This window comes from Megascapheus bottae, chromosome 4 (assembly GCF_031878675.1).
Source record: "Megascapheus bottae isolate mThoBot1 chromosome 4, mThoBot2.hap1, whole genome shotgun sequence".
NCBI lineage: Eukaryota > Metazoa > Chordata > Mammalia > Rodentia > Geomyidae > Megascapheus > Megascapheus bottae.
Genome location: NC_143512.1, coordinates 76,449,598 through 76,477,217, shown reverse-complemented (window position 1 = coordinate 76,477,217; position 27,620 = coordinate 76,449,598). Strand labels below are relative to the sequence as shown.

At 44.3% G+C, this 27,620-nt stretch overlaps 1 protein-coding gene across 1 annotated transcript in view; it reads right to left on the bottom strand.

The window, feature by feature from the left end:
• Window positions 1-27,620, bottom strand: part of Retreg1 (reticulophagy regulator 1) — a 100,169-nt gene that overhangs the window by 57,438 nt on the left and 15,111 nt on the right. The window contains exons 2-3 of the mRNA XM_090332107.1: window positions 8,102-8,208; window positions 5,444-5,474 (exon numbers count right to left, since the gene is read on the bottom strand). Coding sequence (XP_090188233.1) covers window positions 5,444-5,474; window positions 8,102-8,208 — 138 coding nt within the window. The remainder of the gene's footprint in view (window positions 1-5,443; window positions 5,475-8,101; window positions 8,209-27,620) is intronic.

Genomic DNA, 27,620 nt, shown 5'->3' with positions numbered 1-27,620 from the left:
ATCCTGCTTTGAAGCCAGCTTGAGCCAAAAAGTTCATGAAACTCTTACCTCCATTCAATCACCAAAAAGCCAGAAATGGAGCTGTGGCCTGGAGCAGAAAAGCTGAGAGACAGCACTCAGATCCTGAGATCAAGCCCTAGCAGCAGTACACGCATGCCCATGCACACGCGCACACACACACACACACACACACACACACACACACACACACATACACACAGTAAGGATACATGAAGGTAGACAGCAGCCTGGGACGGGAGGTGAGGACATGGTGTCCTCGGAGGTATGTTTCTGTTGATGTTGTCTGTGGTTTGGATCATGAGGGAAGAGATTCACATCCCATTCTAGGGATACAAGGACTTTACAAACCTTTTCCACTCCTGGCAGACACCGGTTCTGAGAAGCTGACTTTTAGGTCACCACCTGTCACCAGGAAGCCCAGCTCAGAGCCTCAGGAAACAAGAAGTGAAGAACTTTGATCCCCCTCCTCGGGACACCATTATCTGGCAGTCTGGCACTGTTGCTTCAGCTTCGTGTTAAGTGACACTGGGCTGTGGGTTCCTTCTAGAGCTTGGGCATGGTGCCTATCCTTGCCTTGCCCCCATCCCAGACTCCAACTTCGTTCCAGTGTCTGAGATGACTCCTCCTGCTACGCCAGCAGTCATCTCTGGACAGCAGTTCCGCAGCCAGTGCCCTGGGCACCGTGTCCCCTGTGAGATATTCTCCCTTCCCACTGAAGAGCTCCTTTGCCCACACACCCATTAAAAAGAAAAAAATGCAGACGAAACAAGATTTCAAAAATTCCGTCTATAATACTCCCATACTCAGTGGTAGAGATGGAAACACGGCTGGGAAGACCCCAAGATCTCAAGCAATGTGTCAAGCACACATACTGGCTCCTGTCCTCCATCCCTGTTACCGGAGCCCTAGAAGGGAGTAGTATGGTCTGAGGTCAGACACAAGCAAAAAAGTCTTTAGACCCTCGCTGAAAAATAAACCAATAAGGGGAGGGAAAGTGCTGGGGGAATGGCTCATCTGATAGACCATATGACAGACAAGCACAAGGCCCTGAGTTCAAATCTCCGTACTGCCAAACATTTTTTAAAATGATCTTTTAGGGCCCGGGTTCAATTCCTCAGAACCACATACAAAGAAAAAAGCCAGAAGTGGAGTTGAGGCTCAAGTGGTAGAGTTCTAGCCTTGAGAAAGTCCAAGGTCAGGGTTCAGACCCTGAGCTCAAGCCCAGGACTGGCAAAAAAATGACCTTTTATATCCCTAAATATTCTTCCACAAAATGTTACTTACTGGCTAATATTCCATTCATTCCAGTCATTAGAGCTGCATCACAGCAACAATAAAACAAAACAAACCAGCTCCTGCCACAGGTCCTTTGTATCTGCCACTCCACTCAGGAAAGATCCTCAACCTCACTTTGGCTTGGACTTCCTGGAATTATCTGAATTTAAGGGGGATATGTACACCTGAAAGGAACCCACGACCAGGCACAGAACTGAAAACCTGTCTCCTGTACCTACGCAGCTGGTGGGCCAGCTTCACTTTCTTTTCATTTCCTTGAGAAATAAAAACACTGATCACTGCCACAAAGGCCCTCATCAATGACTTGGGGTTCCCCCACTCCAGATTGTCCATTCTAGCTGTGCACAACTCCAGCTGACAGGCACCCAGCATCCCGACAGAAAGGCTCAGAAATTGTTATGTTTACATCAGTGCACTGTTGCCGACGGGAGGCACGAGACCTAATCCTCTCTATGACTTCCCTTCAAATCTGTCTTGAACAGGTGTCCATTTCCAAGCAGAACTGGGAAGGATCCATCACTGCTGATGAGAATGAGGAGGGGCAACCCAGAGGCCCTGCCCAGAGCCGGCCGGCGCAGGGTTGCAGCAGCCATGAATGGCTGCCTTCTCTTGTCAAGGGAGGAAGAAAGGCGCTTTGACCCACCATTGTGTAGTACATGACTACAGAATTGTGCTCACTTATTATTTTTGAAAAGGGAATAAAAGGCCTATTGGGTTTTATTTTGGCAAAAGACAGACTTTTGGGGTGGCTCCCGCCTCAGGGCTTCTTTAGACAAAGACTGGCTGGAGCCCAGATCCACTTTCTGGGGTGTCCAACATACTCTGAAGTTCAGGGATGGTTTCTTCCGGAGGAAAGTCTTTTCTTTATTTAATCCAATCCAATTTCTCCTTCACACCAAGCATTTCTTTTAAAACTCCTGGGGCTGTGGTTCATTGTCCCGAAAACAAGTGATCCAGCTTTCAAACAGTGTGCCTTCAGGAGCGAGGTGAGTGGTACGAGGTTACGGGCACAAAACTGTGAGGTCATCATTTCAACACACGAGAGTAAGAACAAGTGCTCTGGGGAGATGTGGAAGCTGTCTGGTCAGCTCTCTCCTTGGGAATTCAGCGACCCCTCTCTGCCTGTGTGATTTCACTGAGTCATAAATAGAAGCTTTCTCACCAAGTTTCAGCTCAAAAAGCAGCAAGTTTAGTGACGCTAGTCTACTTGTCTTTTTGTCATTTTAATGTGCGTGTGCGTGTGTGTGTGTGTGTGTGTGTGTGTGTGTGTGTGTGTGTGTACACACATACTGGTACTCAGGTCTGGGTGCTGTCCATAGGTTTTTCCCTAAAAGTTGGTGCTCTACTACTTAAGCCACTTCTGGCTTTCTGGTGCATCACTGAAGAACTGCATTCTTCAGCTCGCAGCCCGAGGAGAGGATTAGAGGTATGAGCCCCCAGCCACTTTCTCAGTTTTAATAGTGAAATAATGTTGTCGGGATTCACTAGCATCTCATTTAAACTCTCCAGTTGGTTCTGGGCCTAAAGTTAATACCAGGACTCAAAGATTAAACAATCAAAGATCCTAGTTTTTTTTCTCCGTCCACTCACTCACAACACAGAGGAAGCTAGAAAGCTCTGTTTCTAAAGAGATGGGAATCATAGACAACCCACAGAACAAAAAAAAAGCTTTTTTTTCTGAGAGGGAATTATAGAAAGAAGATGAGTGCAAGGGTAGTGGGCTGTAAGGGGCCCTTGTCATACGACTATGCTGAGGCAGGAGGCTCGTTGCTCTCCTGCTCAACCCTGACCAACCCCTGCTGACCCCACAAAGAGCAGCCTGCTGCTCCTGTGTCTGGTTCTCAAGACTTCACTCCAGACACAGGGCAGATGTGCACTCCAGCTCCGTTCCTGTGAAATCTTCCCAATTCCTGCAAATAAACACATAAGGGAAGCCACTGGCCTCCAGAGCTCCTGTCAAAAATCTCAGAATGCTCACACATGCACCTTACACTCCAACTTTAAATGTTCTGGAAAAGATTTATTTATCACTGAAGAGTAAGAAAAGGTTCATGAACCCAGGTTCATATACCCAGGTTTGGTATAACTGCCTCTAATCTCAGCACCAGGGAAGTGACAAAGGAGAGCTGGGGGCTCAAGACCTGAGTACACAACAAGACAAAAACAAAACCAACCAAAACGCTTTATAATCAGAATAACTCACTCCTTAATCTGTGTTTATATTATAAACCAACCACTAGGGGCTGGAAAAGAAAATGAAAGGAGTAGCTGTTTCTTTCTAATCTATACTTACTAAGGAAAATAAGATTCACTAAAAGATACTTCGTAAATTTTTAAAAGCAGACATGAGCTGGACACAGAGGTTCACATCTGTAATCCCAGATATTAAAAGATCAAGAGGGTCACAGTTTGAGAGCAACCCAGTGAAAAAGCCTACAAGGCTCTCTATCAACAATAAAAAGCTGAGCACGGTGGAGTACATTGTCATTCCAGTCAAGAGGAAAGCAGAATCACAGCCCAGACCAGCACAGGTAAAAAGCAAGATCCTATTAGAAGAAAGCACAAAGAGCTAGGGTCATGGCTTGCAAGGAAGATCGCCTGGCTGGAGACTGCAAAGCCCTGAGTTCAAATCCCAGTACTGTGAGGGGCTTCTCTCTGCTCCGGAACATGGGAGAAGAGCTGATTGGGCTGGACAGACCAAGAGCTCAGATTTACATCCTTTGTCTAAGTTCCTAGACACCTCCCATTAGGCCCCACCTCCCACTTCCTTTGGTATTAAAAGTATGTCATCCATGGATTTGATCAAACTCTGTCCATAAATCTGAAAGAGTTCGACATCAGACAGCCTAACTTTGTGTTTTAAGTCCTTTGAAATCAGGCTAATTTACAACTGGAGAGAAAGCTGGGATTTTTTTTACTGCCCAATGAGTAACACACACTCATAAGACTACTACCCAGGGAGGGTCAGCCTGTCTGCTCTAGGCAAGACTGGAACCTGGGACCTCAAGGGCCAGGCAGGACTTGGCCATGTACCTAGGTCCACTTGCCTGTCTCAGAGGCACCATCTTTTGTACCCTGATCCCTCTCGTGGCTTTAGGACCTTAACTCAATTTCCCCAGTGAAACTGCTGAAAGGAACCAACCTAGAGAGGTGAGAATACATGGCGGGGATCCCTGTTTAAAGGAACAGACCTGGAGAGACAGGACAACACGGTGGGGACCCTGTCTGTTGCCCTGTGTTGTAGGTGACAAAAATGGAACCTTAACCCAGGTAGTCTTGTTCTGGGAGCCATCCTTCCTCTTCCTCTTTCTAGTGTTCATAGGCCCAGTGGTCATGTGCATGGTTCCCCCTGTCATCTGCCTACTTTTCTCTCCACTTGGAAAACACATCTCACTACAGGGGCCATTGTAAGTAAAGAGATGTTGATATTGTCCCCAGAAGGTCAAGGGGTCAGGTGGCTGTCAGTGTCCCAGTATCCTCACACCTCCCCTCCCGTACTCTTACCTTACTCCTACCCTCCTTCTCTGTCACCCCAGAGTCCTCTGAACTGATACCACGGATAATGCTTCAAAAACATTCCAAAAGAATTCTCCAACTGGACGTGGCCTGCTTCTCCCATAACAGCAGCATTGTTTATACCCCAACCATTATGTCTGAAAGGAAATCCGCAATGGCAAAGGCTTCCCTCTTCACTTCACAATCCTCACACGTAATCCACATTGCCCAACATTACAGAAAAACTCATTCCTAGAATGAGTTCCAATTTTGTCCTTATCCTCTGTTTTACTGGAGTTTTTTTCCTACTCTTAAAAATGACTGCTGACTCATCACTAAAATTGATAGCAGGGAGCCAGGAACTCAGCCTGGTGATAGAGTGCTCCCCAACCATGCATAAAGTCCTGGGTTCAGTTCCTCAGAACCACATACATACACACAAAAAGCTGGAAGTGGAGCTGTGACTCAAATGACAGAGCACTAGCCTTGAGCAAAAAGCGTCCAAGGAAAGTGCCCTGGCCCTGAGTTCAAGCCTCAGGACTGGCAAACAAAACAAAATAAAATAATGCCAGGGACCCATCCCACCCACCTTTCCATTCCATCAGCACGCAACTGAAAGAACGTCCCCTACCTTTCACCGAGGCTTCTCCACAACTGTGCACCTGCAACAGGAAGAAGGGAAAGTGAGACGCAGCCCAAGTACTGCTCACCTGAGGTGGATACTGCTAGTTCCCTGACTAAGGCACAGATATTACTGAGCTCCTACTTTGTCACTGAATAGGTACTGTAACCAATGAGACACTCTGTCATGCATAATCTCTGCCTCACCGGCTGTATGTCCAATGGGGCAGGCAAAATACACATAAATTATTATTTTATACTCAACAAATTTTTAGAGTATAGCATTATGGCTGATAGTCACAGTGCGACACAGTAAATTTCAAATGCATTCATCTTTGATGACTGAACCTCTGAACTCAATAAATAGCACCCCCAAATGTCCTTTCCCTCAGGCTGATGTCTGTAGGATTTAGCCTATCCAAGTTTCCAACTCATATTGAGAGCTTGCTATTGTTTAGCATTCCCTGGATTCTTTGGAGTCTTCCAGCTTTGTTCTTATTCTTCTGTGCCCAGATTTGATATACAAGTGAAAAAAAAATGAGGCATTCAGCTTTCTGTTCCTGACCAGGAGGGCTGCTGAAGAGTCCTGCAAGTGCCTGTGTCTTCTAGGAGTCCCAACTGGAGCTCTACAGGGAACACGTCCCAGTCTACTGGGCCCTCCTCCGAGGGGTATGAGTCAAGGCAGAGACAAGACTCACTATGGACCACCCATTCACAGAATCCTGAGGCTCAGCGAAGCTCCACCTGAAGGTGGCATCATGCACTGGAGTAAACAGAATGCGTCAAAGCATTGCTTCATAAGGTTGAGGGTGAGTGAGCGACTGTTCACTGACATTCAAATGGAGTATGGGATGGAAAAATACAGAAAAGGCGAGGAAGAAAAAGTGTGTGTGCCAGAATGTAATCTAAATCTCCAGATTTATGAAATGTGTAACTGGACAAAAACAGATTTGGTCATCCATTATCCTAGGAGGTTAGCATGGAAGAAACATCTGCAAACTTGGAAAGTCACTAACCAGCCCTTCTAAATACTAACCTGATGGCTTAGCAGAAGTAGAAAGACTCAAAACATCCAGCTGACACTCCTATGGTGTCAGCTTCTCTCCTTCTCCAGTTGGTTCTAGGGAGAAGGTGCCTCCCACAAAGAGGGCCCTCTCTCCTCAACCAGGAGAAACCTGGGCCGTTCTTCTACACGTCAGCCTATGGGCCCCCCAAACACTATCCTTCCACTTGGGGACACTTGTGAAAATAAGAACCCCATTGAAACCTCCTTTTGACTTCTTTTCAGCATATCTATCATAGTACATCATAAAGGTTTACAGGCTTTGCCTGTAACAAAAAAAAAAAACTACCCCAAAAACAAATAAAAGAAGACCTTTCAGATTTAGAAAAGTATTCTCTGATTTATAATAGAGTTTAATTTCCAAAATTTAATTCTAAAAAAATAAAGACAATAAAATAAAGGAAAAAATAAAAATAAGTAAAGTTCTAAATAATACTTTTTTTTGTTAGTTGTGGGGCTTGAACTTTGGGCCTGGGTGTCCCTGAGTTCTTCAGCTTACGGATACTGCTCTACCCTTTGAGCCACAGCACCACTTCTAGTTTTCTGGTGGTTAATTGGAGATAAGAGTCTTACCAACTTTAGTATCCAGGCTGGCTTTGAACCATGATCCTTAGATCTCAGCCTCCTGAGTAGCTAAGATTACAGGTGTGAGCCACTGTGCCTGGCTTAAATAATATTTTTTATGTTTGTCAATACTACAGTTTGAACTTAGGGCCTGGGTGCTGTTCCTAAGCTTTTTTCACTCAAGGCCGGCTATCTACCACTTGAGCCATAGTTCCACTTTGTTCTTTTGGTGGGTTAACTGGCGATAACAGTCTCATGGGGGCTGTGAGTGTGGCCTAATGTAGAGTACTCATCTAACACACAAGAAGCCATAGGTTACATTCTATGGTATCATGTATACAGAAAAAGCCAGAAATGGTGCTGTGATTTCAAGTGGCAGAGCGCTGGCCTCGAGCAAAAAATGTCCAAGGACAATGCCCAGACCCTGAATTCAAGCCCCAGGACTGGCAAAAAAAAAAAAAAAAAAAAAAAAAAAGTCTCATGGAATTTCCTGCCTGATCTGACTTTGAAGCACATAATCCCCAGCCTCTTGAGTAGCTAGTTTCTAGGCATAAGCCAACACCACTGGCTGAAATTTTTAGATAACTCAAGTTCTCACTTCCAAACTTAATGCTTATAATTAATTAGTTAGTTGACATTCATTTTTAATTGATATAACTGTCTTGTGTTTTCAAATAGGTTTTTTTCTTCATTGAGGCAGAGACAATTTTATATAAACTAATCCATTTTCCAGTGACCTAGTTTCACTTGGGGAGCAATAAATGTTTAGCTGCTATTCTCAGTGTAGCCTATATAAATATCAAAATGGTGTTTGAAATAGCACTTAAAGTCAAGATATAAACCAGCACACACAAACCTTTGGCCCAGCAGCTGTAGCTATAACCAGAGATGATATCGATTAAAGAAATTATCATGTTGAAAACAGAAAAATCAATGATGTCTATTTCTCTGCTCTTGTTCAAAGAATCCATTGGTTAATGTACCTATACAAAACTCATAAATTCAATGTGACACAGAAAAATGAAATATGAGTCTACTTACCTCTCGTTCTAGACAGCACCATATCCTTTATTATTTGCATAATAACTCGTCCAAGTATCATGACGGAAATCAGATGATACACTCTCCATGGAGTCAGTGCAAGGAACCTAGACCAGATAAGCAGACAAATTATTACAGTATGAAAACCTGCATCTTTTAAAAGCAATAGGTTTCCTCTCTGAACTCAACCTAGAAAAACCTTTGAATGAATTCATTTATAATTCAACTTTTCAAAATTCAGCCCACTGTAACCCCTTGAAATCAGTAAAATAACAGCCTTTGAACCAGGTGTAAGTGAGTGCTGAGCTTTCTGCCCAGCCTCTAATTGGGGTAGAAGACTTGCTCTCTTGAGGCTAAACCCAAATAGGCCGCATTTCCTTCTCTGATGACCCTCACCTCTATCTCTTAAAAGGTGTTAAAGGTGGCTATTGGTGGCTCATGCCTATAATACTAGCTACTCAGGAGGCTGAGATCTGAGGATTGCAGTTCAAAGCTGGCCCAGACAAAAAAATGTCTGTAAGACTCATCTCTAATTAACCACCAAAAAGCTGGAAGTAGGGCTGTGGCTGAAGTGGTAGAATGCTAGCCTTGAGCATAAAAGCTCTGGGACAGCTGCCAGATCATAAAAGTCCAAGCCCCAGGACACGGACAAACATGTGTATGCACATGCACACACACACACACACACACACACACACACACACACACACACACACACAAATTATTAAAGATTCAGCTCTGGTCTACCTGTTGACCTGGCTTACAAAGGAAAAGAATGATAAAGAAGCCACAGGGAACTCTCAATCTTCACAGGAGACTAAAGACTTGGCCAAACTTTCAACAATATTAGCTTTCTGAAGTCAGAGCACATAAAAAAAAATTAACAGGGCCGGGAGTTTGGCCTGGTGGTAGAGTGCTTGCCTAGCATGCACGAAGACCTGGGTTCGATTCCTTGGTACCACATACTTAGAAAAAGCCAGAAGTGGTGCTGAGGCTCAAGTGGTAGAGCTCTAGCCTTGAGAAAAATCCAAGGACAGGGCTCAGGCCCTGAGCTTAAGCCCAGGACTGGCAAAAAAAAAAAAAATTAACAAATGTTTTAGTATTGGAGGCAAAATACTGGAGAAGTAAAGAACATTTACCATTGCCTTCTATAAACCTATTTTCTCATCAGATATACATGTTGAGCGAACAAAGTACAAGGCCAGCCTTAGGTATTCTGACAGAATATGTGCAAGGAACAAGAGGCTGCAGGAAGAAATGCTTGGAGGATCTGACAAAAGTGGCACTTGAAGTTGGCCTAGGGTGCATGAACTTCAGAAAAAAACAGGTGGCTCCAACTGCTAGATAAATCAGGGATGGAAAACCAAAGATGAAGTGTGAACTGGAGCTTTCCAAGCCACCCAGGGTGGCCTCAGCAATAAGAGTAGGTCAAAGGAGAGTTGGGAGACTAGCAAGAGAAGACAGACTGAGGAGCCAGGTGGGTGACAGATCTGAGATATGCTAGGGTATGTAGGTTTCATAATGCAAGCCATAGAGGGAAAAGCCCAAGGTATAAAGCAGGAAAATGAAAGAATGGATGATTTATGGAAAGGTGGTGGGGTAAGGAGGAAGTATGGAGTCTAGGCCAGGTAAAAGAAGGCACTGTGATTGGTGAGTAATGACTCAGTATGAGGTGCTGAGAGAAGCTGAGTAAGACCCTCTACCAAAAGAAAGACAAGGCAACTTCCAACCTGGCTATAATGCTAATTGCCTCTGTCAGTGGGGCCAGTAAAATGCAGTGAGACTGGCTCCCAGGAAACAGGTGGTGTAATGAGCGGTATTTGCATCTAATAAATATTTATTTGTGGCTTGCCTTATGCTGGGACAGACAGTATCCTATGTGGTAAACAAGGATCACAAAAAGTAGGAGCAAGCATAAAAGTTAACCCATAATGCCAACACCCAGGTCTTTAGCAACCGTGACTTGGTCTTGCACTAAGGTTCAGGCACTTGCTGGTTTGCTTTTGGGTGACCTCCTAACTTATCAGCTCATGCTGAATTCTTGCAATTGTCCCTGTGCTAGAAACCCATCCAACTCGCATACATCATATTGAAGTGGCAATTTTGTGTGGTGTGTGTGTTGGTATTGGGGCTTGAACATTCTCACTTGGCTTTTTTCCCCTCAAGGCTGGTGTTCTACCACTTGAGCTACATCTCCACATCTAGCTTTTTGCTGGTTAATTGGAGATAAGACTTTTCTGCCTGGACTGACTTTGAACCAGGATCCTCAGAACTTAATCTCCCAAGTAATTAGGATTACAAGTGTGAATCAAAAGCATCCGGCTTGAAGGGGCACAAGTGTGTGTGTTCTCCTAGAGCGTGAACTCAGGGCCTGGGTATTGTCCCTGATATTTTTTGCTCAAGGCTAGCTCTCTACCATTTGAGACCCAGCTCCACTTTCAGATATTTGGTGGTTAATTGTCTTACAGAGATAAGAATCTCATGAACTTTCCTCCTGAGCTGATTTTGAACTATGATCCTCATATCTCAGTCTCCTAAGTAGCCGGTATCATAGGCATGAGCTACGAGTGCCCAGTTTGAAGGAGCAATTTTTGGATACGGATTCATCATAAGAAATTTATTTCTTTTACCATAAGAAATGTACTTACACCATAAGAAATTTATTTTGATATAAATGAAGATGAAGTTTCCAAACCCAGTATTTATTCCTATAAGCTGTAATTCTTTTCTGTATCTTCATTCTTTTTGGGTAGAATTCTTCTGCTTATGAAGAGTGGCTTTGTCTCACTCAGCTTCCAGGGGCTCACTACGTATTGTAGCTCCAGTTTTCTCACACTGAATTAGACAGAAGCTTCGAGTGTTAGGCTAGTGTGTTTCTTAGAAATGCCTCCTTTGTAGTATAAGGCAATGCCCTAGGAGAGACAGAAAGCTCCCTCACATTTAAATGTCCTTAAAGCTAGCCAGAAAGCCATTTAAGTGACCCTATAACAAAGAAATGAAAAACCATCTGACCTGTAAACACCATTACTTATTTCTTCCATGGAAATTTCTAAGTCCCAGAAATTTGAAAAATGAAGTAATGACAGGACATTGACCCATGGTTTCCAGACCTCACTGGAAGTCACTGCCATAGCAACGCCAGAGAGCAACCTTACAGTCTCCTGTGTCCTGGGCAAGGTCCAGCTGGCATCACAGCCAAAGGCCTAGCTGCAACCATGAAAACTCCTCGGTCAGCGAGAAGGGAACCCTAGAAATTGCCTGGGAAAATGATGCCCAAATAGTATGGACGGCTTAGCTGTTTCCTCACTAGTTTAGGATCATGGAGCCCAAAGTATGAAGTAAACAGGGCTAGAAAACCAAATATTTAAAATGAACAACTGCCCTTCTGAGAAATCTATACATTTTAGTATTTGAATAATACATGATGTTTAAGATAATTCAGCTCATGAATTATCCACTGGTGGCTCATGTCTATAATCATAGCTACTCAGGAGACTGAGATTCAAAGCTAGCCAGGGCAGAAAAATCTATGAGACTCATCTCCAGTTAACCAGCAAAATGCCAACACCCAGGCACTGAGTTTAATTCCCAGCACCAGCACAAAGACAAAGAGAATAAACAACTACAACAATTATCATTTTGGTTCATTTCAAAGATACAAGAAGAGAGGCCAGAGTATAGACCCCAGACCCAGCAATGCTCCACTCCTAGCCAATCAGGTTTCCCCCATAGCCCCATCCACTGGGCTCCCTCCCCCTCCGACTTCATTAGCAAAAGCAAATCCTAAACATCATACAGTCCACAAATTATATTCAACCTGCCACTGGTACTCAAAAAACAAAGTCTTTTTAACCAAACAACAATACTACTATCATACTTAAATTTTATTTTCTTTAAGGACCCAGGCCTGGCATTTGCAAGGCAAGAACTAGACTACCTGAGCCAAGTTCCCAAGTCCTTTTGTTTGTGATTTGTTCTTGAGACAGGGGCTGATTTTGCCTGGGTTGGCCTTGAACTCCCAAGTCTCTATCTCCCAATAAAGCTAGATTACAGACTTGTACTATCACGCCCTGCCAAAAACTTGTTATAATTTTTAATGTCACCAGATGTGCTGTCAGTGCTCATATTTCCCCAATCATTTTTTTTGCCAGTCCTGGGCTTGAGCTCAGGGCCTGAGCACTGTCCTTGGACTTTCTCAAGGCTAGAGCTCTACCACTTGAGCCTCAAGCACCACTTCCAGCTTTTTTCTATGTAAAAGACAGAGAGTGTGTATATTGATTTGGATTTTATGATTTTTATGTCTTCTTTATCTTCTTCCATCTTTTATTTTAATCCTTGAAGTTGTGTGAGAAAATGCCTGTTCATATATGTATGTGTGTGTATGTGTGTATGATTTCTTAATGAAGTCTCCCAGATCCTGGAACTAGTCATGGCATTCTTGTGGTTCTGTATCACATTTTCTGTATTTTCTAGCATGGAAGTTGGGACATGCATCTACAACCTCATCAGATCCTCTTTCTCTTTTCTGTAGACCCCATATTAGGCACTGCACAGAGGACGTGTACTGTCTGATATCAGCCATCTATGTTTCCCTGAAATCAGTAGCCATTAACTACCACTGCCTACACAGACGTTCCTCGGGGACTCTGCTAAGGCAACAGCCCTTCATGAGAGCACAAGTACTAAATCACTGGATCACAACTCTGATTTCCTGGAAGGTAGAGGTCACCAGAAAGGTAAAACAATCAATGGACTCATCCCCTTTATTTACCAGTGTTTTTTGGGGCAATGAGGCAGTTCCCCAGTGTCCTCAAAGGTCACAAAACTAGTTTCTTCATTCCACTTTTCCCTGTTATTGCTCAGAACTCAAGAATCTGCACATCTATGATGTTTCTGTACACTGCACTATTGTCCTTGCTGATCCTCACGCTGTCCTCCCTCAGCCACTGGCTCAAATGGACATTGAAAATAGAAAATTTTAAGTTGGTCACTGTAGTCCATGCCTGTACTTCTAGCTACCTGAAAAGCCAAGGTTAAGAGGATTATGGTTCAAGGACAACTCAGGCAAAACATTCTTGTTTTTTGGCTATTGTAGGGCTTAAACTCTGGGCCTTGGCACTGTCCCTGAGCAATTCAGCTCAAGGTTACCACCCTACTCCTTGAACCACAGTGCCACTTCCAGTTTTCTAGTGGCTAATTGGTGATAAGGGTCTAACAGACTTTAGTGCCCAGGCTGGCTTTGAACCTCAGATCCTCAGATCTCGACCTCCTAAGTAGCTAGGATTACAGGTGTGAGCCGCCACGCCTGGCAGGCAAAATGTTTTTGAGATCCCATCTCAACCTCTAGTTGTGCGGGAGAGCTAACAGGTAGCTTTGAACCCAGATATCAGCCTTCTGAATAGCTTAGTATTACAGATATGAGTCACCAGTGCCCTGCTTAGGCTACTTTTTTTTTAAGCTCAATTTGAGCTTACAAAAAAGTAAAACAGACAGTACAGAGAGTTCCACATACTCCCTTACCCTGTACAGTGGGACCTGCCATTAATACCTTGCATTACTGATGCAGTACATTGTTACAACCAAGCACTGCCAATATAATTTCTAATCTAAGTCCACTTAGCAATATGCACTGATGAATCATCTGTGGGTTTCTGTGGCTAAGTGGCACAATCTTTTGACCACGGCATAATATTCCATTGTGTAATACACTACGATTGGCTCACTGATCATCTAAAGAACAATTTGGGATAAATATGAATAAAGCTGTTAGCAACATTCATATGTAGGATTCTGTGGAAACATGTTTTCAACTAATTTCAACACAATCTCTTTTTTTTACAGTTCAGTCAGAATGCTGACGTGCATTGGATTTCTGATCTATTTTGAATCTAAGTATGTCCTATTAAATTTGTTCTTTCCTGACACAGCTCATTCTCCAACTCAACGACCTCCCCTGGTGACATCAGTCACACATGTTCCTGTTATCTTAAGCACCCACACACTGGTCATTAGCGTATCTTCACAAGCACTCAGACACCCTGGATCAGGAACACCCATCGTGGCTGGAATGGGGCCTATTAGCAGCATGACCTCCTTTTGTTAACCTGCACTTCAAGAAGGCAACAGACCATCCAGGTGTCACTGTGTTCTTGTCCCTCTCATACCACCTAAGCACCTTGATAAGATTTGACTGCATTCCTGAGGTAGAGATCATCTCTGCAGAACTGGCAGCACTGAGTATCCCATGGCTGCCACAGGGCACTTCCCAAGACAATGCCTACGGTGACCCTGCTGACCGGCTTAGGGGCTCATGTGTGCCTGTAGTGGCCACCTGGCCAACAAGACAGAGAAGCTGCGGTGCATATTGCCTCACACATGCTGTCAGAGGTTCATGGATGCCACAGAGCAGTTAGCACTGAGGGGCAGGAAGCTCAAGAGATCAGGAGAGAGGGCAGAGATCGGGCACTGAGCATAGTGCCAGGGTCTGCGGTTATACATCATCCTTATTCCTGGGGCTTTGTCGTGTTCCAAGACAAGGTGGAAATGCAGCTGCCTCACTGGGGCTGAGGAAGAAGTCAGTGCCCCTCACAGCCTAGCATCGCTCCAATCCAGACAAATGGGTGAACCCTACCATGCTGCAGGGCACTTCAGGGACCTGGATCCAGGATGGCAGACTACAGAGCCCTTACTTCATGGCTCTGAATTACCCACATCACTGCCAGCCAGGGAGAGGCTGGCCCTGACCTGAGTGACAGCTACAGCCCACAGCCTCTTGTGCTCAGGCCCACTTCAGGAGTGACAGCCACACATTCCTGCAGTCCTGGAAGGTCACCAAGGGTGGAGCTAGGAGGGGCAGGCCCGGAAGGCCTGGGTACTAAGTGGAAGGGTATCCCGCCCTGCCATCACTGTGATCAGGTTTTTAGTCTCCCAAAAATGATTTTTAATTCCATTAGAAAGGCCACTGTCCCTGGTCATTCTCCAGGTAAGGCCAGGGGCCTGTGACCACACTATGCTAGAAAGAACAAAGAAAACTGAAATGGATCATTTCCACCAAGTTAACAGCTATTCAAGATATCTTGCTATAAACCACCAGCTTTCTAACAATAAACAGAAAAGGAAAAAAAGTGTTGGATTTAAAAAAAAATTGCTTGCTGGTCTTTAAGAGGTACGTTTTCAAAAGCAAAGCTGTCATATTTGCAACCTGACAAAGGTTGTTCTGGGGTTTTGAAATCAAGACAAACCTTATATATGGCAATTATAATAAATAGATGCAGGTCGGGAGAGGTAAGTATTAGATAAGCAATTATATGCTGTGTAAAAATACCAAATGATCTGTGTGATGAGTAATAACACCCTGCGGGTCTTACAGAGGCATGCAGTGTGGTTGGTGCCGGCTGGAAAAGTACAGTTCTGTCAATGATGATGCACACTTGCTGTTGGTGAGAAGAAGCCTACTTCTCTGTCTCAGGGTGACGGCCGCCTTAGACCCACACCGCCCCGCCTCTCCACACGCACTGAGCCATGCTCAGCCTGTGATCAGCACAGACCCACTGACAATTTCCAGCCTTGCTCAGGCAACAGCATCTCTGACTCATTTTCATACTGTATATAATTGTCTGTAGCTTTCTTCTGTGTGGCTTTTCTTCTGTTCCTCTCACCCCTTCCTCTAGTCTAGTCAGGTGCTAGTCAAGCACCCAACTGCCTTCCCCACACCACCCCCGCCCCTGCTGGGAGCACAGTCTCTACTCATTGAGCTGGGCCCACTGAGAAATGTCACTCCACACACACTCTGAGGGATCAAGAAGAATATAAGGAAAACGTAAAGATCCAGAGAAAACCCCAAAGTCTTTCCAGGCTTTGCCTCTGGTTAAGAAAGGATCCTGGGTTAAGCCTCAGACGTATTTCCATTTTAGAATACACTATGCTTTAAAGGAGAAAACGTTCCTATCGAATTTCAGGCTTTGACCAATACCATGATCAGCCTACATCTGCGCTCACAGGCACAAGAGAGATGAGAAACGCCAGGCCAGGACTCTTCAAGTAAGGCACCACCTCACCTTTCTATCCAACCATCACCCTGACCTCTCCTCTCGCAGGCCACACGGAGTGAAGCTCCAGCATTTCATATACACAGCATCCTGGGTGTGGCTGCTCAGGCATAGGAATGAACCAAGTCACAATGAAATGACCAGGTTGCCCCGAGAGTAGAGGCAGGCCCAAGTCTCTGAGCAATTTGTATGATGAAAACAGGAGGTAAACATTAATATGCGTTAATATGCACTTCTGTGGCCCACTAAGTGCTAACTACAAGTGTTTCTTTGACTAATCGTACATGATTTTGACAAACAAAAAAAAAAGTACATGTTTTTCTATTACTCCAGGATGAGTTTTACAAGTCCAAATTACAAAGTTCCTTAGGACTGATTTCTTATAGGGCAAAGAAAAAGTCAATACACTATAAAAATTATTTTTAGAAAAAAAGGAGATACCACTCACTAATAGTGAGTGCCAAGCACAAGAACTGGCTCAGGTATAAAATGTATTGCTTCTTAATAAAGAAGTTACTCTGCTCTATGAAATGATTCAAAAGCTCAAGTGCGCATCTTTCTGTTGTCAAAGTTTATAAAGCATTGGAACTATCATGCTTCTGCTGAAACTACACTCTTTGCTTTAGAACTCTTTCAAGCTACATATGTAAACATGAGGCTTTATTTGTCTTCACTGAAATCCATGTAACTATAGATTGGGGTCAAACTGGGGCCAGAGTCCTTAATGTGCCCTAGTTTTATCTATTGCCCTCATAGATCTAATCACAGGAGAAAGAAGGGGTCTCCTGAGATGTAATGATTCACAAACGTTCCGATCCAAAGGGGAAAAAACATTTGATCCAGCATTAGCTATACTAGCAGCTTCTTGACCTTAATAGCAGAAATTCTTGACTCCTTCACAGATCCTGCATAATTTGAGACTGAAAGTTCAGTGTGAATTTTAAGAGTATGCTAATCAACCAAATTAAAGGTGGAAAGGTATCAAATCAATTACAATCCTCCAAATTGTAATCTGTATCCCATATGTAACATTTTTAAATTGCCAGGTGCCAGTGGCTAACATCTGTAACTTCTAGCTATTCAGAAGCTGAGATTTGAGGATCATGGTTTGTAGCCAGCCTGGCCACGAAAGACTATGAAACTCTATTTTTTTTTTAAAGTCCTGGTGCTTGAATTCGGGACCTGGGCACTGTCTTTGAGCTTTCTCAAGGCTAGCGCTCTACCACTTGAGCCATAGCACCACTTCTGGTTTTTTTCTGTATATGTGGTACTGAGGAATCAAATCCAGTGCTGCATGCATGCTAGGCAAGCACTCTACCACTAGGCCACATTCCAATTAACTACCAAAAAGCTGGAAGAGGAGCTGTAGCTCAAGTTAGAGTGGTTAGCCTCAGGGATAGCACTCAGGCCCTGAGTTCAAACCCTAATACCAGCATATACATATACAAAAATAATTTGGGCCGGGAGTTTGACCTAGTGGTACAGTGCTTGCCCAGCATAGCATGCACAAAGACCCGGGTTTGATTCCTGGGTACCACATACATAGATAAAAAGCAGGAAGTGGTGCTGAGGCTCAAGTGGTAGAGCTCTAGCCTTGAGAAACTCCAAGGACAGTGCTCAGACCCTGAGCTCAAGCCCAGGGCTGGAAAAGAAAAAAAAAAAGTGCACAAAATGCAAAAAAATAAAGAAAGAAAAGGCCAGAAGTGGTGCTGTGGCACAAGTTGTAGAGCTCTAGCCTGGAGAAATGAAATCCCCAGGGACAGTGCTCAGGCCCTGAGTTTAAGTCCCAGGACTGGCAAAAAATTATAATAATTTTAAAATTTGTGTTCACTGATCAAGGAGGGAATGTATTTTGTAAAAAGCATCAACATCATATAGAATTTTAAATAATTTGGAAAAAAGTTCATCATAAAATGGAGTATGATCAATTATATAGACTAGAGACTTCCTGAATCTTACATAACTTTTGTTTTCTAAGAAAAGTAATATTTTCATTATGATGTGCCCCCCACTCCAAAACAAAGTAAAGGAGAAAAATGGCAGGAGAGGAGAAAATGGGAAGGGGGCTGGGGCTTCTTTCCATAGGGAAATCGATCCCCTCTGGCCCCAATGGTCAGGAACTGTTGGGCAGTCACCCTGGGCTCCTGGGCTCCAGGGAGGAGGGCAGGGCCTAATTCTAGCAGAAACAGGTTGTGCTAATCCAGTGAATGTGGGGAATGTGCTCAAGTCAGCAAGTGCTGTGGAGAAACAGACAAGACAGCGGGGAGGCGCCAAAGGGAGTCTGTGTTCTGTTAGCATGCTTCAGCCCGTGAAGGGGAGAAGCCAAGGGCACAGCTGGAGCTTCGGAACCAAGGCCATCTCTGTGATCAAGGCACTGCTCTGCCACCAAGCACTGGAATGAGGAGAAAAGCCATGCAGGGGTCAACATGGAGTCTGTAGTCCAGTCCACCAAAGCGGAAGTTGAATGCAGGTGTATACTCACTGCCTTACCCCTAACTCCTGACCTGCTGTGGCCAGCAAGTGGCCAGGATGCATCCCCTGCAACTTGCCAGGTTACAAGAAAGTTAAACTCCCAGCACCGTCATACGAAGGAGTAAAAAGGCCAAGAAAAAGCAGCAAGTCACGCACTGCAATGGTTGAGAAGGCCAGGGAGTAAGAGGGAATGCAAGGTGCAGGGATAACGTGGGATAGCCAGGATACTGTGGGGAGCATAGGTAGTCTCTTGGGGTTTGTATGCAGATGACAAGGAGATGAGAATGGAGGCTCAACTCCCATTCATACAGAGGCCAGCATGGCTCAAATTGTGTGTGTGTGTGTGTGTGTGTATCATAGGGCTTAAACTCAGCTACCACCTTACCTTTGAGCCAAGCCCCACTTCCCATTTTTTTAGAGGTTCATTGGAGATAAGAGTCCCAGGTCCTTTTTTTGCCCCGGCTGGCTTTGAATCTTGATCCTCAGATCTCAGCCTCCTGAGTACCTGGGATTACAGGCGTGAGCCACGGCGCCTGGCTTCAAAGTTTTTTATACCCTCTATTAGCAACTCTTAATTACCAGTCCTTGTCAAGTTCCTGGACTCAACAGGACACATTGACAAACTCTCCCTTCTCCCAGTCTAGGACCACTGTACACACTTCCAAAATTAGGGGTTTACAGCACTTCAGGCAGGGGAATTGGTTTTCTGATAACAAAATACCTCTACTGGATGGCTTCAATGGTGCTCTCTCCCAGATTTGGAGGCTAGACGTTCAAGACCAAGATGTCAGTGACAAGACTGGCTCTCTGTTGGCTTGCAGGTGGCTGCTGTCTTGCTGTGTCCCCACATTGCCTTTCCTCTGTGTGTATGTGTGTAGGTATGTATTTTTGTATGTATGTATATACATGTGTACACATATATGTGTTTAATATATACATATATGTGTAAACTTTTAAGATTATAACTTATTTAGCTCAGATTTGGACAAGCCATAATATTCTTGTTTAAATGGTATCCTGACCTCCTTAGATTTGGATAATAAATTTTATGGTCGTCTTGTTTAAGTTCCAAATGAACAACTGTTTAATTATTTTTAAAAATTAAACATAAAATAAGCCAGCCAGTGAAGTGTGTCATCCCAGGCAGGTCATTCATCTGAAGGCGGAGATCAGGCCTCCCCTAGCAGAGCTGGCATGGCCCCACTGTGTGTGACGCCTCTGTCTAAGCAGGCTTCACATTCCTATAAAACCTAGAACCACTTGGCACTGGTGGCTCACACCTGTATCCTAACTTCTCAGGGACTGAAATCTGAGCATGGTAGTTTAAAGCTATCCAAGGAACAAAAGTCTATGAATTCTTACCTCCAATGAACTAGCAAAAAGGCAGAAGTGAAGGTATGGTTCAAATGGTAGAGCATTAGCCTTAAGTGAAAAAGCTAAGCAAAATTATGAGTCCTTGAGTTCAAGTGTGGCACACACACACACACACACACACCACAAATGGCACACCCCTAGAATCATATCCAGTAGTCATTTCCTGAAAACATCATCCGTTATTATTTCTTGTTCCATGCCAAAATGTTCACAAGAGACCCCGAGAGCCAGCAGATAAGTCATTTGTCATCAGCTGTCCAATCAAGCCAGGGTGCACGTCTAAACAATGAGCTGAGGTGTGTCCAGTGGACATCTCTGTAGCTGCTGGCAGGGCAGGGGACATCCACAACCCTCAAGCCCAGTGCACAGGAGCTATGACCCCCTCATATTCTGAGAGCAGGATAGGACAAAACAGGACAAAGGGGTGGCAAGTGTCTGGTCACCCACTATGTAGGAGGAAGGACCCCTCTAGGCGTGATGCCCATGACCACACTCCATTTGGACTTTGGCAAGACTGTCACAAGGCCAGAAATTGCTAAGAAACATCTCTGATTCCTTCCTGTGAGTCAAATAAAAAGAGAAGACCAACAAAGAAAAGAGAAGAGCGAGGAACAAAGAAGAGACCTGGATCACATTTCTTCAGCTTCCCTAGGAATCTAGAAACAAATTTCCAGAACATTCCAAACTGGATGTGAACTAGGGATGAGAATGAGTGTCTTTGGTGAGTGTTAATTCTTCAGACTCACCCCATCCTCAGCCCCATACAAGTGCAGTCATGCCAGTCACTCTGATGGAGACCGTATAAGGCTGCGTAAGAACGAGCCTTCACTCTAACAAAAACGTCTTCTAACCACAAAGTGCACACCCCACATTGAACGCCAGTGTCTAAGTACAAGTGCAGGCCAGCCTTCCTTCAAGTGTAAGGCAGTTTTGTTTGAAGTCATAATCCAAGGTGCCATCTCATACTGAGTGACACAGAAAACAAAGTTCTGCAAGTACTTTAAACACACTAGACGAGAAAATTTAATGACACACCTGGAAGAAGGAAACAATGAGTATGGAAAAGCATGGCAAAGTGAGGATGCCAGCCTGAAAAGCCTGCGGCCTGCACATGGCACACTCAGCCAGGCCATACCCTTGAAGTAAGCCCCAGATTTGAACAGGACAGTGCCGCAGGACCTAGTGGCTTTCCTGCATGGTGATGGCTCTCCACTGTTTACAAATGAGAATCCCACAGTTCAAAGGTTGAATTCATCTAGCTAGAATTCACTTCTTTTCAAAAATCCCTCCCTGCCAGCCCCTTCTCCCAGGCACAGAAGCACATGTGAGCATTTACTTCAGCTATAACAACCCAGAGAGCATAAATATGTGCCATGTCACAATAGAAATATAAAAAAAATAAACCAAGGAAAGGAAGATGAGTCAAACTGAAGTACAGGCCACAAAATTTCAAGCCTCAAGCTGAGATGCAAACATACAGCCACAAGTTGATTCTGAGATGATCCTTCAAGCTAGGAATTTGAGTCTTCATCTTTAGGTATTTTTAATTGTTGTTGTTTTGTTTTGTGCCTTTTGTTTTGGGGACTTAAACCAAAAGCCTAGACAATGTCCCTTTTCCCCCCTCAAGGCTGGCACTCTGTGACTTGGTCTACACCTTTACTTCAAGCATTTGGGAGGGGTTAGCTAATTGGAGATAAGAGCCTCAGGAACTTTCCAGCCTAGGCTGTCTTTGAACCTTGATCCTCTGATCTCAGCATCCTGTGTAGCTTGGCCACTGGTGACTGGCTTGCTCATCTTTAGTTTTGCAACTTAATGGAAAGAAGAAGATAAACTAACACTGGGAAGTAATTCTCTAGCTTTCTTAGTATAGAGAGAAACTATCAACAAAGCAGCAGGCCTGTGATGTCAGGACCCGAGGGACCCAAGAAACACAATAATAAACGTCATAAACACCAGCACCACTGTCCTGACTTGGTAAAAGTGGATCCCCGAGGATATTTGTTTATTGATGCTTTCATTGCAGGAGGAAGAGGGGGCAGAGGGAGGGGGAGGGGAAGAAGAGGGGGAAGAAGAGGAGGAAGAGGAAGAGAAGGAACAGCAAACTAGGAAGGGTGATTAAAAGTACTAGGCAGGGAACAAGGTGGCCCCTTCTTACCCACTGCTGAGCATTCACATGGGACTGCTCCCCACTCCCTGTGTGTACATATGTGTACTGCACAGAGCCACAAACAACCCTAACAATTTTCTCTAATTAAACAAGAGAGACAAAGCCCTCCCTTAGCGCTCGCCAAGCTCCAAGGGAAAACATATGTCTCTCTTGATAATTCCACCTGTGACTGCCAGTGCCACATTCACTGTCCAAACAAGACAAAGCCCGAGGCTAACAATGCAGGGAGTGGGAATAAAAGAATAGATAATGAGGAATGATGACAGTTCCTCACTAAGCTCTCCAGCTTCTGTTTGTAGCATTTGATGTGAGGCCTGAACAATAAAAGAAAACACTTTAGTTCCAGCACAAAGCTCTCTCGTTGACACGGAGCACCATGAACCTGTCTGGAAGGGTGTCCGTGCCAGTGGCCTGCTGACATTTCAAGCAGATGTAAGGGGGAGGCAGAGCTGTGCTTACAAATAATGGCAGAGAAGCACCCCTTATTCAGCATACTTTCTCTTAACAATAATCCCAGTCACTTTGTTTTACTGGAACATTAACTCCCTATTTCCAGGAAGAACTGATCACCTAAATGAAAACCTGGTTTCTCTAGCAAAAGGCATCTGTGTTTCAAAGCTTGGCAGAGACACCAGCATGAGCTTGTGATTCACGGCCCCATGCACAGCACTAACACTGCAAGGAACCTCTATCCCAGGTCTCTTGGCAGCGTGTAGTCCAATTCAGTCCCATGGCTCCCCAGAGCCATGTCGGCTCCTCTCCTGCACTCCTTTTGGTTCCTACTGCCTGTTCATCTGCACTCCATCTCTTCATCTCCCACAGTAGAAGCCCAGGCCCTGCCCAGCACTCCATCCTCCCTGATCTACAGCAGTGATCAGTAAGTCCTGGCTTCCTGGTGCTGTGTGATATTCCTGGAACAAGCGATTTAATTGAGGTAACTCAGTAATCATGTGATCAACATAATTGGTACTTATGAATTCCAACATACACAGTGCTGAATGAGAATAGCTTGAAAGGTTGGGAACGATAAATACATACAGATATCACTGAAGCTGTACGTGTTTGAAGGCATTTTGCATAGGCATTGACAGATAACAGGCTAGGATCTTGAGTCAGACCAGTGAGAAAATGGTAAAATGACAGGGGAAGAATTCTTAGGTGCCTGGGTGCTATTCTTTAGCCTTTTCTCTCAGGGCTGGTGCTCTGCCAACTGAGCCACTTTGGGATTTCTAGTGGTTAATTGGAAATAAGAATTTCATGGACTTTCCTCCCCAGATTGGCTTAAAACCATGATCCTCTGATCTCAGCCTACTGAGTACCTAGGATTACAGGCTTGAGCCACCAGCAGACTATTTCTTTACCAGGGAGGAGACCTGGTTTCTGATAATCCCTCCATCTTAGCTCATTTTTGCCACTAATGACTCAGTTATTTTTTTCTTAAAAAATAGAAGTTTCTTTTGCTCATCGTTAAAACACAAGGTCAAGGGGCCACCTCTGGCGATGGCCCTCTTGCTGGCATTCCTTGGAGGGCAGGTATCACATGACAGAGCAGGGAATGTGAGCTTGTCCCCCTGTGGCCAAATTGGCTTTTATAGTAGATCTCCAGATAGTTCATTAACCCATTAATCCATTAATCCACTAATTGCATAAGCAGACTAATCTAGTCATAAGCATAAAGCCCTAATATTAAAGGTTCCACCTCTTAATACATTAGAAAGGAGATCAAATGTCAACATGAGTTTCAGAGGAGACAAGCTATACTGAAATCACAGCAGCAATAGAAGTCAGTCATTTTCCTAATCTAGATCAAAGCAGGTGGTACCTCACCCACCAAGCATCCCCATCACCAGGGGAGGCTTAGCTGACATACCTCACTCAAATCTAAGTTTTAGATTTCATTTTTAATTTGTTGTGCTGTTGTTGTTGTTGGTGGTGGTGGTCATAGGGCTTGAACTCTGAGCCTGGGCACTGTCCCTGACCTTTTGTGTTCAGGACTAGTGCTCTACCACTTTGAGCCACAGTACCACTCCTGGTTTTCTGGTGATGAACTGGAGATAGGAGTCTCATGGACCTTCCTGCCTGGACTGGCTTTGAGTCTTGACCCTCAGATCTCAGCTTTCTGAGTAGCTAGAATTACAGGCATGAGCTCTCAGCACCCAGCCTAAGCTTTAGATTTGAGTTTACCCTAAAGGTTATACAATACAGAATAGAAACTTTTACTTTATAAAGATCTGAAAATTTTTCTAAGTGAAAGTCTAATTATGGTCATTGGCCTTCTGAAGATTATGGCCAAGAGTGATACTTGGTCAAGACGGACACCTTACATGGACGCATGCACACATGCACACACGCACACACACACAGACACACACACACACACACACACACATATAATATCTTACTAAAATCTCCTGTTACACTTGCTGATATAATACAAGCTAGTTTTAATTTAACCAGAAGGTACTGAGAACTTAAACTCAGCAATATGCTAAGAAGATACAGGTTTGTTCTTAAGAAGAATTGAATGAGTTAAGATTTTCATACTATAGCCAATATTCCAGAGATGGCCTCATGAATCATGAGAACTCAGGAGCCAAGATGGGGGTGTGATGGCTCACACCTGTAATCCTAGCTACTCAGGAGGCTGAGATCTGAGGATTATGGTTCAAAGCAAGCCCAGGCATTAAAGTCCATGAGATTCTTATTTCCAATTAACCACTAGAAAGATCTGCATTTTTATGCAACTTATGAGCAGCTAAGCCCTACATGAAGCCATCTGTGACTCATGGTGAAATTCCCTGACAGGAGCCTGGCCAGGTGCAGGATGAGAGAGTTCCATCTTATACACCAGCCTCAGAGCCTGGGCCGGGGTGTCTTTATTTTGCCATGGACCATTTGAATATTTATAACATCATTCTCAGGCTATAGAAATTATCGATGCAGGCAGATGGCCACAGACAGCAGATGAGGAGTATAAAAGAAGCATTCGTGTCTGTTCTGTCACATACCAAATTATTTCTTGGGCCTTATATGGCCTCAAGCCTAGATGTGCCCCATCCCTGGTCAGTTACTATCTCAATGGACTCACTCTTGGTTTTTATCTCTATATTCTGACTTTACTGCGCATACGCATATGCATACACACACACACACACACACACACACACACACAGAGTTGTATTTTTGAACACAAAGGCATTTATTTTTGGTTTGCAGACACCCTGTATTATGTGCAACAGCTAGAGAAGACCTTAATGAAAAGAGGCCAAGGGTGGAGAGCGTAGCCTAGGGGTAGAGTGCTTGCCTAGCATTCATGAAGCCCTGGGTTCCATTCCTCAGTCCCACATACACAGAAAAAGCCAGAAGTGGTGCTGTGGCTCAAGTGGTAGAGTGCTAGCACCTTGAACTAAAGTGTTCAGGAACAGTGGCCAGGCTCTGAGTTTAAGTGCCAGGACTAGCAAAAAAAAAAAAAAATGAATGAAAAGAGACCAATATAATATAAATGATTTCATTAAATTGTGGTGTGGCAGCAAATATAGCCATTAAAATGGTCACAGGCCTTTTAACAGGCCTTGGTGTTGTTTTGGTAAACACCGAAGTCAATGTCTAGTTGGGACAATATAAAAATACTTCCCTTGAACAGGGAACATACTTTGTCTGTACAGAAGGTTCTCCAGGATGGAGTCACCTTCAACGTTATATTACCATTCACTGAATACATGCTTCAAGTAGCTGGGGTCAGACACCAGTCATCACCACTTTGAGAGAAAGTCCTAGGTTGTCTGCTTTTATCAAAGTGACGATAGACAAACTCACTCATTTGTCACAGGAAGCAGGAAAGTGACATCTAAGGCAAAGGCTCGATGCCACAGCTAGAGGTTCTGGCAGAGCACTAGGCATCTGTGTACCCTACAGAAAGCCAAAAAGACACAGCTGACCAGCAGTCACACCCCCTCCCCACCTTTTAAACAGGGCAGAGAACCATGGCACCTGTGCTTAACTTTCTCATCTCGTCACATCTTCTGTTTTGACACTGAGAGGCGCAGTTTAAAAAAGAGATCAAGGGACTCTGATTTGGTTACACTGCCTTTAGCTTCCCAGGGGGCTATGGGGTATAGTTTCTTCATCTAAAAAATGAGTTGGTTAAACTGGAACAGAAATTCCTCTCCTTTTATTTCATCACAAGATGACTGCCTTTCAAAGGCCTTAACTGCCAGCCAAACCAACAACCTGGTTTACCAGGTCAGAGCTGGAAGACCTGATGGGAATTTGAACCAGCATACCCCAGTGCATGTCTAAAACACCAGGCACAGGCCTGTGCCTTCAGACAGCTGAGCAGCTCTGGTCAGGTGATTTTAACAGATTTGTTCTGCCATTCTGGTGGAAATCTGCCTATTTCAGCCACGCTTCTTTCAATGTTACACAATTTGATAAGACATAACCAAAACTGCCAGAGTGGTTGCTGGAAGCTGACTAGGGAAAACTGGCATCTCTACAGTATTAAGTTCCAATTCCAAACCAAGGCTAAAATGCAAGCAGCAGTGACACTCCCCCAACTGGGTGCATCCCAGACAATGTCAGGTTAGGCTGTTTGAGCCACTGAGAACCCATGTGACTTTCCACCTTTCAGTTCATTTAGGTGTAGTTCATTCTAGAGCCACACACTGTCCCGGGACAGGTAGGTCAGTCGTCCAGCTCAATGCTGACTCCTCAGGGTACAATGAAACAAAGCCTATAAACCCCAGTGACAGGACCTTCCTGCCTCCTCCAGGAGTCAGTGCTCAGGCTGTTTTCTGTCAGTGTTCCATGGAAGCGTGCACACAAAAATCCTGAGATCCACTTAGAGAAGAGACCACAAAAGCCACACAGGAAGCATACTGAAAAGAAGAGTGGGGTCTTCCCTAGAACAAACACGCTATATGAGGAAGGCCAAGCTCAGAAAGACAATGGTGCACATTTTCTCCTGGATGTAGAAGCTACATCTGAAATACCAGTGGATGTGATACAGGACTCCAGGCAACCTCACACCGTCAGACTAAAGGAGGATACCTTCAAGGGAGGAGCCCAAAACGTAACTCTTCTGAACACTGAAAATACTATTTACTAAAATGAATTCCAGATACACACTAGACAGTATGCTGGGAATGAACTTTACAACTTGGGAAAGTTGTGGAGGAGGGACTGGAAAGAGGAGAAAATGAGGGAGGGGGGTAACAGTGTTGAAAAAGAAATGTACTCATTATCTTATGTAACTGTAATCTTTACAATCTTTTTTTTAAAAAAAAGAAAAAAGGGTCTAGAAATGTGACTTAGTGGTAGAGTTCTTGCCTAGCATATATGAAGCCCTGGGTTCGATTCCTCAGTACCACATAAGCAGAAAAAGCAAGAAGTGGCACTGTGGCTCAAGTGGTAGTGTGCTAGCCTTGAACAAAAGCAGCTCAGGAACAATGCAGAGGCC